Source organism: Cherax quadricarinatus, unplaced genomic scaffold (genome assembly GCF_038502225.1).
Source record: "Cherax quadricarinatus isolate ZL_2023a unplaced genomic scaffold, ASM3850222v1 Contig816, whole genome shotgun sequence".
In the NCBI taxonomy this organism is placed as follows: domain Eukaryota; kingdom Metazoa; phylum Arthropoda; class Malacostraca; order Decapoda; family Parastacidae; genus Cherax; species Cherax quadricarinatus.
In genome coordinates this window covers 42,468-58,672 of record NW_027195842.1, presented here as the reverse complement: position 1 = coordinate 58,672, position 16,205 = coordinate 42,468, and the positions used below count along the sequence as shown (strand labels likewise).

The following is a 16,205-nucleotide window of genomic DNA, read 5'->3' as shown; positions in this document are numbered from 1 at the left end:
GGGACATATCATAAGTAGTATTTAATACTTTTGCAGCCTTGGTCCCTGATCTAACTTTCACCTGCAGGGACATGGCACAAGTGCTGGTCAACGGGCAGGTCATCACCAAACCATACAGTAACCCACTCGACATCAGCAAGTTCGGCTTCTGGGATGGACTGTGAGTAACTCCACGAGTTTATGTACCCTGGATGAACTATACTTGTGTGTTCGAAGAGGAGCGCTAAATCCTTAAGGCTATTCAGCGCTTGGGGAATGCGAGACTATCAGATATTTAATGAACTAGAGAGAAGCTTTAATTTAATTTCCTGGATCATGAACTCTTCACTAGCATTAGAAAGATCAAGAGATCATCCACAGCATCGCTAGTCAAAGGGGCACTAACGTAGAGATTAAAGCCTGTCAAACCCATACCTTTGTTAACATTTTTTCTCATCGGCATATTAATATTATTTGTAATATAGCAGCCTAGCTGCCGTGCAAGAGATCTGGATTCGAAGAGCTTTATGCACTCTTCCATTCCTTGGATCACATCTGATTACCTCGCATTTCTCAAATGCTGTAAGAAAAATGTGAGCATAACAGACCATAACACGGGTGGGGATAGAACCCGTGATCAGAGTCTCAAAATTCCAGACCGTCGCGTTAGCCACTGGACCAGCTAGCCACAATAAGATTCGTCCAACTAGGTCATGTTGACGGCTTTGGGGGGACTTGAGCTAGAGTTCGTCACGGCCACGCTAGCTGGAGATTCGTCTGTAAAAACTTGCATTTGTGGTCACAGTGGTGCCTATGCTAACCTTCCTATGGTGCAGAAATATACCTAGTTGGACGAATCTTATTGTGGCTAGCTGGTCCAGTGGCTAACGCGACGGTCTGGAGTTTTGAGACTCTCTGACCGCGGGTTCTATCCCCACCCGTGGTATGGTTTGTTTGCAATCGTGTCATTACGATTTCATAAGAACCTAAGAAAGAAGGAACACTGCAACAGGCCTACTGACCCATGCGGAGCAGGTTCATGTCCCCCCCCCGGATTAACCCAATGACCCACCCCCCCCGGATTAGCCCAATGACCCACCCAGTCTGGTCACCTCCACTCAAGGAAGGAGCACGGCGCCACCCACAGCAGCACAAGCTAGGCAGGTCCAACTCACACCCACCCACACCCACACCCACTCATGTATTTATCTAACCTATTTTTAAAACTACACAACGTTTTAGCCTCAATAACTGTACTCGGGAGTTTATTCCACTCATCCACAACTCTGTTACCAAACCAGTGCTTTCCTATATCCTTCCTGAATCTGAATTTTTCCAACTTGAAACCATTGCTGCTAGTCCTGTCTTGGCTGGAAATTTTCAGCACGCTATTTACATCCCCTTTATTTATTCCTGTTTTCCATTTATACACCTCGATCATATCCCCCCTAATTCTACGCCTCTCGAGAGAGTGCAGATTCAGGGCCCTCAGTCTATCCTCATAGGGAAGATTTCTGATACATGGGATCATCTTTGTCATCCTCCTCTGTACGTTTTCCAGAGCATTTATATCCATTCTGTAATACGGTGACCAGAACTGAGCAGCATAGTCTAAATGAGGCCTAACCAAGGATATATAGAGTTGAAGAACAACCTGAGGACTTCTATTATTTATACTTCTAGATATGAAGCCAAGAATTTTGTTAGCTTTATTGCGAACACTAATGCACTGTTGTCTTGGTTTCAGATTACTACTAACCAGAACTCCTAAATCCTTTTCGCAATCAGTAGTATTAAGATCTACATTATTTAGTTTATATGTCGCATGGTTATTTACCTGTCCAACATTTAAAACTTTGCATTTGTCAATATTAAACTGCATCTGCCACTTCTCTGACCTTCGTGAGTCATGTTGAGCATAACAGTTTTATTAATCCTTAAATGAGACTTCCTGTTATCGTTGTTAGAATATTAACCAATTATTTTGACCGCTGGACATATTAGTACTGCATCTGGCTAAGACACAAACTTTCGTGCCCTGGCAGTGATAAGGAGCTGACCTTGCCTGGCGATGACGCTGTAGCAGAGGTGACCATCCTGGTGGAGAACTTGGCAAGGGTCAACTACGGCACGCCCGACAAATATAATCAGAAGAAGGGGCTTTGGGAAGGACCTGTGCTTATAGATGACCTTCAGATCAATAGTTGGATTATGTATCCGCTGGAATTCAAGGCAGACATGGTCAATAGGTGAGGTAACGTTGAGCAAGTGTTTACAGTGAGTAATGTTGGCTAGGTGTTCAGAGGTGTAATGCTCAGAGGTATTTACATTATTATTTTTTCATCATCATCATCATAATAACACATGATAAACTTGTATAGGCATTACAATGCTTAATTGAAAAGATGTCTTCAATAAGGATTAATCACTGAGACTAGAATAGTGCGAGTTTTAAATGGTGAACTGATAGCACAACCTGACAGTCCTTGCAGAGAGGGGCAAAGAGTATCTCCATGAGGTGTCTTGTGTCGTGTATCCAACACAGTCAGGAGAGTATGCTTTCCCATACCCAACTTCCTGGAGTTTACCTGGAGAGAGTTCCGGGGGTCAACGCCCCCGCGACCCGCTCTGAGACCAGGCCTCATGGTGGATCAGGGCTTGATCAAACAGGCTGTTACTGCCGCTGCACGCAATCCAACGTACGAACCACAGCCCGACTTTAGGTGCTTGTCCAGTGCCTGCTTGAAGACAGCCAGGGGTCTGTTGGTAATCCCCCTTATGTATGCTGGGTGGCAGTTGAAAAGTCTTGGGCCCCTGACACTTATAAAATTGATAGCCAAAATATAACAGTAGGTCTGATGGAAAATAGCATATTAATCTGACTCAGATCAAAGCCGTTGTTATACTTTTATTGCAAAGAGTACAGGAAACTCGTCCAAAAAATTAACAAAACAGTATAACTGTAATGAGATGTGGAAGAAGTAAAAGTGTATTGTGTTGTAAACCTGTGAAGATGGCGACAGCGAAACAAAACATCAGACGAGAAGGTTGCCTTTCCGGATGGTTCCTCTAATTCTTGTTACCAGAACCACATTATTACTGATTTGGGGTGACCAACGAGCCATGTACCGTAGGGTATTTTAAGGTGGGTGTAAGAAGAAGATTTTGTTCGGATTTCTAGACCAGGATCACCCAAGGAAAGTCAGTGCGTCATCGAGGGACTGTCTTATTTTCATTGGTACGACCAACACCAGTCGACTAACACACTGTATTCACATACAGGTACACATAAATACAGTTAAATAGGTTATCATACATAGCAGTAACACAAAGTGACTTATTTCCATTGGGGTCCTAATTACTCGCACGTATTTCATAACTGTGGGAACCTGTGAGGTGCTCGACTCTGAGGCAGTCACTACTGACGCTGCTGATGCAAAAATTAACAACTCTGCACTCACAAGTCTCCACTGTTTATTCGTCTTTGCTAGTACAAATGGGACGGACTAGAAGAGTCCCACCTCCGCGTGCACGAAAATGGAACAGAATTTATGAGAAAATGGAGGCTGTCCCTAGCTAAAGTTTCTCCTGTAACTCTTCTAGGTTAATCTGACCCCTGTGAGCCTTCTACTCATCGGTCACGTGCAAGAGGAGAATGGTACCTGAAGACAATTGATATTTTAGTGACTGGATTATGACTTAAACTGCACTAGATTCTTGGGTGTACTCTAAGATAGTAGTATATGCAACTGATACAGGGTTCAATGGTTAGACCATTGAACGGGCACTACTATAACCTACTCATAGCTATAACCTACTCATAGCTATAAAGGAAGTGAAAAAAAAAACACTTCTTTTCTCATGCCAAATCTAAGGAAAAAACAACAACCAGTATTGGGCCCCTGCTTACGCGGGATGGGACATAAACAGATGACAGCCAAGAAATGAGTGAGATACTAAAGTCCCAATATGACTCAGTGTTCAGCGATCCACTGCCCACTCTAAGGGTCGACAATCCAAATGAATTCTTTATGAACGAAACCCAAAATTTGGTCATCTCAAAAATCTCGGATATTATCCTAACTCCACATGACTTCGAAGAGGTAATAAACGACATGCCCAGAGCAAAGTCCCAGGCCGCCACGGTAATAAGTTCTGCTCCACAAGGCACAGTACCTGTCGCCATTCTATTCCTCATCCTCATTTTGACATAGACAGAACTGTAAGTCATAGCTCCGTGTCTTCCTTTGCGGATGACACCCGGATTACAATGGCAGTGACCTCCATCGAAGAAACCGGGAGACTCCAAGCGGACATCAACCAAATCTTCGAATGGGCCACTCAAAACAATATAAAGTTCATCGCGGAGAAATTTCAACTACTCAGATATGGGAAACTTGAGGAAATTAAAAATGTATCAGGGTATACGACAAATTCTAACCATACAATAGAGCGGAAAAGTAATGTGAAGGACCTGGGAGTGATAATGTCAGAGGATCTTGCCTTCAAAGACCACAACAATGTATCTACCTCATCTGCTAGGAAAATGATAGGATGGATAATGAGAACCTTCAAAACTAGGGATGCCAAGCCCATGACGATTCTCTTCAAATCGCTTGTGCTCTCTAGGCTGGAATAAGATAAGATAAGATTTCGTTCGGATTTTTAACCCCGGAGGGTTAGCCACCCAGGATAACCCAAGAAAGTCAGTGCGTCATCGAGGACTGTCTAACTTATTTCCATTGGGGTCCTTAATCTTGTCCCCCAGGATGCGACCCACACCAGTCGACTAACACCCAGGTACCTATTTGCTGCTAGGTGAACAGGACAATAGGTGTAAGGAAACGTGTCGGAATTTCCACCCGCCGGGAATCGAACCCGGGCCCTCCGTGTGTGAAGCGGGAGCTATAGCCACCAGGCCACCGGGCCACACCCCTGTAGAGTGTACAAAGAACTTTCAGTGCACACATAAGTGCGATAAGGCACCTAAATTACTGGGAACGGTTGAAGGTCCTTGATCTGTATTCCTTGGAACTCAGGCGAGAGAGATACATGATAATATACACTTGGAAGGTCCTGGAGGGATTGGTACCAAACTTGCAGACGAAAATCACTCCTTATGAAATCAAAAGACTCGGCAGGAGATGCAACATTCCCCCGATGAAAAGCAGGGGTGCCACGCGTACATTGAGAGACAACACAATAAGTGTCCGGGGCCCAAGACTGCTCAATTGCCTCCCAGCATACATAAGGGGGATTACCAATAGACCCCTGACTGTGGTTCGTACGTCAGCTTGCGTGCGGCCAGTAGTAACAGCCTGGTTGATCAGACCCTGATCCACCGTGAGGCCTGGTCTCAGACCGAGCCGCGGGGGCGTTGACCCAAGAAACCCTCTCCAGGTAAACTCCAGGTACTCACTCACTCTTTATTTACGTTAATTACCAGTCCCAGTGATGCTAATAACACATACAGTAGTGTCAGTTCTAATTAAATGCAACTCCCAAAATTAATTTACATGACAATATTATTCACAAAGTTAATTTTATCCACAAATGTTAATATTATTCTCGGATGTTAATGTTATTTATAACTATTAATAGTATTCATGAATATTAATCTGAATCACAAATAGCCATCACACTGGCGAGGAAACTTTACACCACATTTCCATATTTTCCGCCTTTGCTAACTGTCTCGCCTTACCCTTGAATGAGAGCCTTGGTGGTGAAAGGTGTTGATGGATCGACACCATGCCTAACCCATCTAGGGTAGGGTAGGTGCCTGAGCCCGAGCCTTTAGCTCATAAGACTGTCATTCCCATTTGCCCCCTTGGGGCGGGGATGGCGGACCAGAGAGGCCTAGCTTGTGGCTAGGCCTGGGGACAGTTGGTCCCAAAGATGAGGAGGTACTTGTGCCTCCTCCCATGGGAGACTTAGGTCTCAGACACTCTCTAAAGAGGGAGCCAAGACCGGGCCACCACTTGGAAAAGGCCCGGGCTGGGAGAATACCGGCTAATCTTTAATAATAATAATGTGTTGATGAAAGGATATGGAGCTACTGTATGGCCCTTACTGCTTCTCTCGCCTTGAGTCACACACCTAGATAATACACGTCTAGTTTAATATCTTTATTATCATCTTCAACGCTTGTTATTAATCTAATTAGACGTATTATTATTATTATAATCCAGGGGGAGGTACTAAACCAGTAGGATTATACAGTGCCTGGGGGGGAAGTGGAAGGTATTCAGGTTTAATTCAGGGAGCTGGATAACAGATCCAATTCCCTAGATCAAGAGCCCCTCACCAGCATCAACTAGAATTCAGTGGTTCCCAAACTTTTTCAGCTTGTTACCCAATTTAACATGCCACATAAAGCATGTTACCCTTTTCACAAAATGTTGTTATTATTGATATATATGGCTAAACGTGAACGTATACAGCCTGGCATACTCTGCTAATCCTAGCAAAACCATTGAAAACGTAAGAACCACACATACATTGTATATAAAATTAATAATAGCTACAAATTCACAGTAACAGTGGGTAAATACTAACTATATACTGCACAGGGCAGTACACATACATACCAGCTTATATCTACCTCGGCTGATGCTCACAGATAAACTGACAGTGTGAAATAGAGGCAGCCTCAGGAAGTGAGTGACGCGTACTGGACAGGTCGATCTGGGCTACTGAGTGACTTTTGTCCTGAAGCATACTTGTCAAAATACTTTTGGGTTTCCACACACTTAGCTATATATTTCTTCTTTTCTAATACTGTATATTAGTTTTTGATGTTTATTGTTATTTGGTTTAACTTTATTACTTACTTATATTATTATTATTATTATTATTATTAAGGGGGAAGCGCTAAACCCGGAGGATTATACAGCGCCTGGGGGGGATGTGGAAGGCATTCAGGCTTAATTCGGGGAACTGGAGCACAGATCCAATTCCCTAAATCAAGAGCCCCTCACCAACATCAAGGAACCTTCCTTGAGGGGTACTTACTTATAATAGGTTTACTTTACAACTTTATATACTAAGACAAAGTTAACAATAATCCTCATACCGGGTACCGCATTGTTTTCTTGATTTTCAGAATTCATAACTTTTTTCTGTCACCCCTCCATTACCCCCCAAAAATGGTTAAATTACCCCCAGGGGGTAATTTACCCCCAGTTTGGGAACCATTGAACTAGATAGAAGTAGAATCTCAGCAGAAAGCTTCGGTGTGGACTTCCAAGCCTTGTTCTCTGTACTCTCTTGTCTTTCCCACGTACTTATGGGTTTAGCACTTCTCATTAATTAAAATAATAATCTTGTGTGGTGTAACAGTCTGACGGGATGGATGGAGTTCAGTGGTTCCTTGACGACACCTGCAGTGTACCGCGCCACTCTGGACATCTCTGACACACCTCAAGACACTTGGCTGGACATGAGAGCCTGGAACAAGGGTGTTGTCTTCATCAATGGTTTTAACCTGGGTCGCTACTGGCATGTTGGTCCCACCAAGACCTTGTACTTGCCGGCGCCGTTGCTCCAGCAAGGAACCAATGAGGTTTGTCAAATCCACAGTGCTATCATTAATTTACATTATATCTCTGCTCATGATTAAATTTATGTTATTATTCCAGTTATCTCTCTCTCTCTCTCGTGTGTGTGTTTGTGTGTTTTCTCAAAGAGTTGTTTTCGAGAGTTAATGCAGTGCTCCTGTTCCCTTATCTCAGATAAATTCAGCCGACATCTACTAGTCAAGAGTCCCTCCGGGTTCTATCGTACTCTTGAAATTGTGAATGTAGGAAGCCTCGACCACCACCACCACTAGTTCATCCACTTTTAAAAGACCCTAAAATTAAATATTCTATCGTAGCAATCACTCAGCTGTCCGGTTGTTCCAAGTCTCTTCCTCTCAAACAGCTTATTTTTGTTTACCCTGTCGATTCTTAATAGCAGTAGTAAAACTTACTCCTGTGAGACCTAACCCGTTACTTTTTCCCATTTTGATGCGTCATCCCTTACTGTTACTCTGCCTTCTTGTCAGGAACTCCTGACCCACTGGAACACTTGATCATCTTATTTCTGGACTCTTATCTAGGGTGGTAATGCAATCCATCCATCTTTGTCGTTCGTGTTTTATCTCGTGGCTGTCATGGAACTCTAAGTCTATAAGACATGAATTTTATCCCCAAAACCTTCCTGGATTTATCTGAAAAACCTCTCCAAATGCTTTAACAACTTTTTCTTTGCAATTTCTTTAAAACCTTTCAAAAAATGTATTTTAACGATACTGGCATGTAATTCAGTACCTCTTTACTCATTTTCTTGCACTGGGACCAGTTTTTTTCGGCAACTGTTGTTGGAGTGTTGTTCGAGTGAGGTAGCAATAACACTAATAAGACTGTTATATTGGAGAGTAAGACGAGCCCGGCCTTTCTCACACGACTTCCTCTGCCCTGGTCGGAATCGAACTGAGAGTCGCTTCCCGGCAGACGGTCTAGGCGGGGCGTGGTTTAAATAACACTAGTGTAATGTACAGAGACCCAGAAGAATTGACGCATATAAAGAAATACATATTACTTGTGGAAAATTAAATTTACGTGGATGAATCTCATTAGATACATACAAGTAAATGGTAACAAAGATAATTATTATTTATCAAAGTTACAGAGACAAGTAGGAATTTTTAGGACACCTAGGAAAGACTTGGCAGACGATGCACCATCCCCCCAATGAAAAGCAGGGGTGTCACTAGCACGTTAAGAGACCATACAATAAGTGTCAGGGGCCCGAGACTGTTCAACTGCCTCCCAGCACACATAAGGGGGATTACCAACAGACCCCTGGCAGTCTTCAAGCTGGCACTGGACAAGCACCTAAAGTCAGTTCCTGATCAGCCGGACTGTGGCTCGTACGTTGATTTGCGTGCAGCCAGCAGCAACAGCCTGGTTGATCAGGTGCTGATCCACCAGGAGGCCTGGTCACAGACCGGGCCGCGGGGGCGTTGACCCCCGAAACTCTCTCCAGGTAAACTCCAGGTAGGTCGCAAAAAATGTCCCCCTTCGATACCTACCACCTATCTCTCCACAAGTTGCTCTAGACCTATATTAATTGCAAATGAAATGTACACAGATGACAGCAAGGAAATGAGTGAGCTACTCAAGTCCCAATATGACTCAGTTTTTAGCAAGCCACTAACCAGTCTGAGAGTCGAAGATCAAAATGAATTTTTTATGAGAGAGCCACAGAATTTGGTTAACATAAGCCTATCCGATGTTATCTTGACACCAAATGACTTCGAACAGGCGATAAATGACATACCCATGCACTCTGCCCCAGGGCCAGATTCATGGAACTCCGTGTTCATCAAGAACTGCAAAAAGCCCCTATCACGAGCTTTTACCATCCTATGGAGAGGGAGCATGGACACGGGAGCCGTCCCACAGTTACTAAAAACAACAGACATAGCCCCACTCCACAAAGGGGGCAGTAAAGCAATAGCAAAGAACTACAGACCAATAGCACTAACATCCCATATCATAAAAATCTTTGAAAGGGTCCTAAGAAGCAAGATCGCAACCCATCTAGAAACCCATAAATTACACAACCCAGGGCAACATGGGTTTAGAACAGGTCGCTCCTGTCTGTCTCAACTATTGGATCACTACGACAAGGTCCTAGATGCACTAGAAAACAAAAAGAATGCAGATGTAATATATACAGACTTTGCAAAAGCCTTCGACAAGTGTGACCATGGCGTAATAGCGCACAAAATGCGTGCTAAAGGAATAACAGGAAAAGTCGGTCGATGGATCTATAATTTTCTTACTAACAGAACACAGAGTAGTAGTCAACAGAGTCAAGTCTGAGGCAGCTACGGTGAAAAGCTCTGTTCCACAAGGTACAGCACTCGCTCCCATCTTGTTCCTCATCCTCATATCTAACATAGACAAGGATGACAGCCGCAGCACCGTGTCTTCCTTTGCAGATGACACCCGAATTTGCATGACAGTGTCTTCCATTGCAGACACTGCAAGGCTCCAGGCGGACATCAACCAAATCTTTCAGTGGGCTGCACAAAACAATATGAAGTTCAACGATGAGAAATTTCAATTACTCAGATATGGTAAACACGAGGAAATTAAATCTTCATCAGAGTACAAAACAAATTCTGGCCACAAAATAGAGCGAAACACCAACGTCAAAGACCTGGGAGTGATCATGTCGGAGGATCTCACCTTCAAGGACCATAACATTGTATCAATCGCATCTGCTAGAAAAATGACAGGATGGATAATGAGAACCTTCAAAACTAGGGATGCCAAGCCCATGATGACACTCTTCAGGTCACTTGTTCTATCTAGGCTGGAATATTGCTGCACACTAACAGCACCTTTCAAGGCAGGTGAAATTGCTGACCTAGAAAACGTACAGAGAACCTTCACGGCGCGCATAACGGACATAAAACACCTCAATTACTGGGAGCGCTTGAGGTTCCTGAACCTGTATTCCCTGGAATGCAGGCGGGAGAGATACATGATTATATACACCTCTGAAGGAGGGGTGTTAATGTTGCAGTTTAAAAACTGTAGTGTAAAGCACCCTTCTGGCAAGACAGTGATGGAGTGAATGATGGTGAAAGTTTTTCTTTTTCGGGCCACCCTGCCTTGGTGGGAATCGGCCGGTGTGATAATAAATAAAAAAAAATACACCTGGAAAATCCTAGAGGGACTAGTACCGAAATTGCACACGAAAATCACTCACTACGGAAGCAAAAGACTTGGCAGACGATGCAACATCCCCCCAATGAAAAGCAGGGGTGTCACTAGCACGTTAAAGAGACCATACAATAAGTGTCAGGGGCCCAAGACTGTTCAACTGCCTCCCAGCATACATAAGGGGGATTACCAACAGACCCCTGGCAGTCTTCAAGCTGGCACTGGACAAGCACCTAAAGTCGGTTCCTGACCAGCCGGGCTGTGGCTCGTACGTTGGTTTGCGTGCAGCCAGCAGTAACAGCCTGGTTGATCAGACTCTGATCCACCAGGAGGCCTGGTCACAGACCGGGCCGCGGGGGCGTTGACCCCCGGAACTCTCTCCAGGTAAACATCACCAGGATTTCTGATAAAATTTAATATAAATTTGTGGACTGTATATTAAAATTAATAAATGATTACATATACACATATATATAACAGAAGGAGAATTTATACTCATAACACTCACCAATTAGTCTGGGGATTATTGTGTGTCATATACAGAACCCCCCTCTAAATAAATTTATGATGATAATACTGGCCAGAATTACAAACATAATTTAGATAGCTTATCTGAGGTTCCTGGAGTTGTCTTGTACATCTGTTTAATGCTCAAGTTATGCAGGACTGCACATCCAACAATTTCGGCTCCTATTTGAGAGGTTTTAAACCCAATATAACCCCTAGAGCGACGAATATTAAGCACATTACATTAAAGTGCCCGTAACATTAAAAAAAACAATGGCGTCTCTACCCCTTCGTCAGTGCAGGCGCAGAGCCTCCCTGTCGACTCCATTCTCTAAAATACACTTTTAATCAGGTTTATTTACACAGTATAATTTTGGGAAATTATTTTCCACATTACTCACACTGCCATGTTTGAAAAGAATGATAGAAGACCTTCAGTTCTTGGGTTATTCTTGTTCTGCTGTTCCACTCTGGATATATTTTGTCTGGTCTCACTACCTTTGTTATGCAAAAATTCTTTCTATAGTTCCACCTCTTGTTATTTTGCTTTGTAGCTCTTGTTGGTATTTTCTGACTCCTGTGTCCTCCGTTAGCTCTGAATTTCTTCTGTGAAGACCTGTGTGTGTGTGGGGAGGGGAATCTATATTTTGTCTGCCTGATGATTTTCTTCCTGATGTAGGTATTTTACATATATGCTGCTATGTATGATAATCTATGTAACTGTATTTGTGTATACCTGAATAAACTTACTTAGCTTTGCTTCCCTGCAGGTGGTGGTTTTCGAGCAGTACACGGCAGCATCTGAGATCGTCTTCAGCGATGTTCCCATCCTCTCCTAAACCTGCAATATTATCTTGCTAATAAATTCATGGAATATCAGACCAGAGTTTATTACTTGACTCCTCGTCAAGGAATCCTGGTTAACTTAGCAGGAAATAGGTTCCTAAGAGTTAGTCGAATCTAGTGGCTGGTATCAAGGACTCTATTGGAAATACGTCCTCTTGGCTGACTTTTTAAGAGTAATTTACATATATGTTACTAGGTATGATAATTGTTTACCTGGAGTTTACCTGGAGAGAGTTCCGGGGGTCAACGCCCCCGCAGCCCGGTCTGTGACTAGGCCTCATGGTGGATCAGAGCCTGATCAACCAGGCTGTTGCTGCTGGCTGCATGCAATCCAACGTACGAGCCACAGCCCGGCTGGTACAGCCCTGGTACTTATATGTACCAGGTACATATAAGCATGCTTGCTGGAAGTCCAAACTCCTCGCACACAAAACTTCCATTACCCTCTCTCTCCACCCTTTCCTAAGCCGATCCCTACCCCGCCTTCCCTCCGCTACAGATTTATACACTCTCGATGTCATCCTATTTCGTTTCAACCTCTCTACATGTCCAAACCATCTCAATAATCCCTCCTCAGCCCTCTGGATAATAGTTTTGGTAATCCTGCACCTCCTCCTAATTTCCAAACTACAGATTCTCTGCATTATATTCACACCACACATTGCCCTCAGACATGATATCTCCACTGCCTTTGAGGTACCACTGCTTGGACTTCTTGTGACTCACTTAATATTTGTATATATAACTAATTATTATTGTGACCGGGTGTGGACATGTCAGAGGCTCATTACTTTGTAATCTGTTCATGATTGTAACCATGTATAGGAGTGTAGATGGTTCATTACCTTTGTAACTTGCCATGATTGTGACCAGATCTACCTGGAGTTCATTACCTTTGTAACTAGTTCATCTATCATAACTTTGTTGCTCTTCCTTGGACCCATTATGTACCTCTGTAATCGTTTGACTACCACCCACAGGATAGGTATGGAGTGACTATCACTCACAGGATGGGTATGGGGTGCATAATGAAGATATTAAACTAACTCCACTGCCTCCAGCCCTCTCCTTGTTGAAACATTCACCACCCATGCTTCACACCCATACAAGAGCGTTAGTATAAATATACTCTCATACATTCCCTTCTTTGTTTTCATGGATAAAGTTCTGTCTCCACAGACTCCTCAGTGCACCATTCACCTTTTTCCCCTCGTCAGTTCTATGATTCACCTCATCTTTCATAAACCCATTTGCTGACACGTCTTCTCTCAAATACCTGAATACATTCACCTCCTCCATACTCTCTCCCTCCACTCTGATATCCAATCTTCTGTTACCTATATTTTTTTATCCTCATCGCCTTGCTGTTTCCTATATTCACTTTTAATTTTCTTCTTTTGCATACCCTACCAAACTCATTAACCAACCTATGCAACTTCTGTTCAGAATCTTCCAAAAGCACAGTATCATCAGCAAATAGTACACTAGTGGCAAGTATGGGTATGGGGTGCATAATAAAGATATTAAACTGAAACTGTCCTGCCTACAACAAACACAGCATTTATTTGTTTCCCATGCACATCATGAAGGATATGAGCATGTGACTTCCCAAAACCAGTGTTCCCTTCATCTTCACCTACACACCCCGCCCCCTCCCGGGCAGCGTGGGGGAGGAGGCATTGCCTGGTCCCCCAGGCCACGATGTCAGTGATGGCACATGGTGTGCCGGGTTCACGGGAACTTCCACTGCAGGGAAAGCGTCGTGGAGTTCGACCGCGAGGCAGCTGTCAGGTGTGCCACAGGCAGTGTGCTCTCAGTTCCTCAAGCTTCAACATCCGTGCACACGGTGGGTGTCTGGGCACCCGGAGGGCTCCAGGTGGAAACAACCAATAGCCCCTCCCAACAGACAGAGGTGATAGCTGCCGCGCCTTCACCTTTGCAGAGGAACTGGGATCTTCAATCAAATTGGCGTCCACCAGGACGTTGACATGTCCCCAGTGCAACTCTCCCTCAGGCTGCTAGTGGAGTCGCTGGCTTCTTCGACCTCTTGGGGAGAGTCGATGATGCTCCTGCAAGCAGCAGATCCTGGCACAACCTGCTGCTGTTTGCAATGACTGTCTGGCTGCCCTGCCGAGGAGGGACAGGCACCTAGCAACATCTGTTGTTGGGGCAATGCATGCATTCCTTAGAATGTTTTATAATTGCTCATTACTCTGTAAATTGTTCATGACTGTAACCATGTATTAACGTGTTTATGATTCATTACCTTTGAAACTTGTCATGATTGTGACCTAGTTCATTACCTTTGTAATTATTCATGAGTGTGACCAGCTCTACTTGGAGTTCATTACCTTTGTAACTTTGTCATGATTGTGACCAGATCTAGTTCATTACCTTTGTAACTTGTTCAGCTATCAAAACTTTGGAGTCCAGTCCCTGGACCAATTATGTACCTCTGTAATCCTTTGACTACCGCCCACAGGATGGGTATGGGGTGCATAGTAAAGATATTAAACAACAAAAATGCCTGGTCCCAATCTGGACACTCTCACCACACCCAACCCTCACACACTGCACAACACTTCCATTATTTACACTGGAACGATGCACTGGAAATGTCCTCTCGCTGCTCTGGAATCTTCCCAAATTATTGTTATAATCATAGGGGAGGGCTAAACTTGTGGAAAATATATAGTATATTTTCCGAAAATAGTGTATTTGTATGTAAATTAATAAAATATATTGTATTTAATAAAAATTATATTATAAAAAATGGGAAGCTCGGCGCCTGCGCTGTCGAGCAGAGACTCGCCATTGTGTTTTTGAATGAGCAAAGAAAACGTTAGTGAAAACAAGAAGAATTTTCGTCGCTCTAGAGGTTATATTGGGCTTACACCTCTCAAATAGGAGACAAAATTGTTGGATGTGCATTTCTGCATAATTTGAACATTAAATAGATGTACAGGACTGCTCCAGGAACCTCAGATAAGCTATCTAAAATATGTTTACAATTCTGGCCAGTATTATCATCATAAATTTAGTTAGACGGAGGTTTTTGAGTATTATACGCAGTAATCTCAAGAATAATTGGTGAGTGTTATGATTATAAATTCTCCTTCTGTTATATAAATGTGTATATGTAATCATTTATTAATTTTAATATACAGTCCACAAAAATTATAATAATTTTACCAGAATTCCTGGTGTGTATGTACATCTCATTTGCAATTAATATAGGTCTAGAGCAACTTGTGGAGAGATAGATGGTAGGTATCGAAGGGGGACATTTTTGTGACCTAGGTGTTTTACCTGGAGTTTACCTGGAGAGAGTTCCGGGGGTCAACGCCCCCGCGGCCCGGTCTGTGACCAGGCCTCCTGGTGGATCAGAGCCTGATCAACCAGGCTGTTGCTGCTGGCTGCACGCAAACCAACGTACGAGCCACAGCCAGGCTGATCAGGAACTGACTTTAGGTGCTTGTCCAGTGCCAGCTTGAAGACTGCCAGGGGTCTGTTGCTAATCCCCCTTATGTGTGCTGGGAGGCAGTTGAACAGTCTCGGGCCCCTGACACTTATTGTATGGTCTCTTAACGTGCTAGTGACACCCCTGCTTTTCATTGGGGGGATGGTGCATTGTCTGCCAAGTCTTTTGCTTTCGTAGTGAGTGATTTTCGTGTGCAAGTTTGGTACTAGTCCCTCTAGGATTTTCCAGGTGTATATAATCATGTATCTCTCCCTCCTGCATTCCAGGGAAAACAGGTTTAGGAACCTCAAGCGCTCCCAGTAATTGAGGTGTTTTATCTCCGCTATGCGCGCCGTGAAAGTTCTCTGTACATTTTCTAGGTCGGCAATTTCACCTGCCTTGAAAGGTGCTGTTAGTGTGCAGCAATATTCCAGCTTAGATAGAACAAGTGACCTGAAGAGTGTCATCATGGGCTTGGCCTCCCTAGTTTTGAAGGTTCTCATTATCCATCCTGTCATTTTTCTAGCAGATGCGATTGATACAATGTTATGGTCCTTGAAGGTGAGATCCTCCGACATGATCACTCCCAGGTCTTTGACGTAGGTGTTTCGCTCTATTTTGTGGCCAGAATTTGTTTTGTACTCTGATGAAGATTTAATTTCCTCATGTTTACCATATCTGGGTAATTGAAA

At 43.6% G+C, this 16,205-nt stretch overlaps 1 protein-coding gene across 2 annotated transcripts in view; it reads left to right on the top strand.

Annotated features, from left to right (window-relative positions):
- Positions 1 to 12,086, top strand: part of LOC128689903 (beta-galactosidase-1-like protein 2) — a gene marked incomplete at its 5' end in the record, with an annotated part of 76,111 nt that extends 64,025 nt beyond the window's left edge. For both annotated transcript variants that reach the window (XM_070080708.1, XM_070080707.1), the window contains 4 exon segments: positions 68 to 160; positions 2,025 to 2,228; positions 7,321 to 7,543; positions 11,978 to 12,086. In XM_070080708.1, coding sequence (XP_069936809.1) covers positions 68 to 160; positions 2,025 to 2,228; positions 7,321 to 7,543; positions 11,978 to 12,046 — 589 coding nt within the window.
- Between the last annotated feature and the right edge of the window lie 4,119 nt (positions 12,087 to 16,205).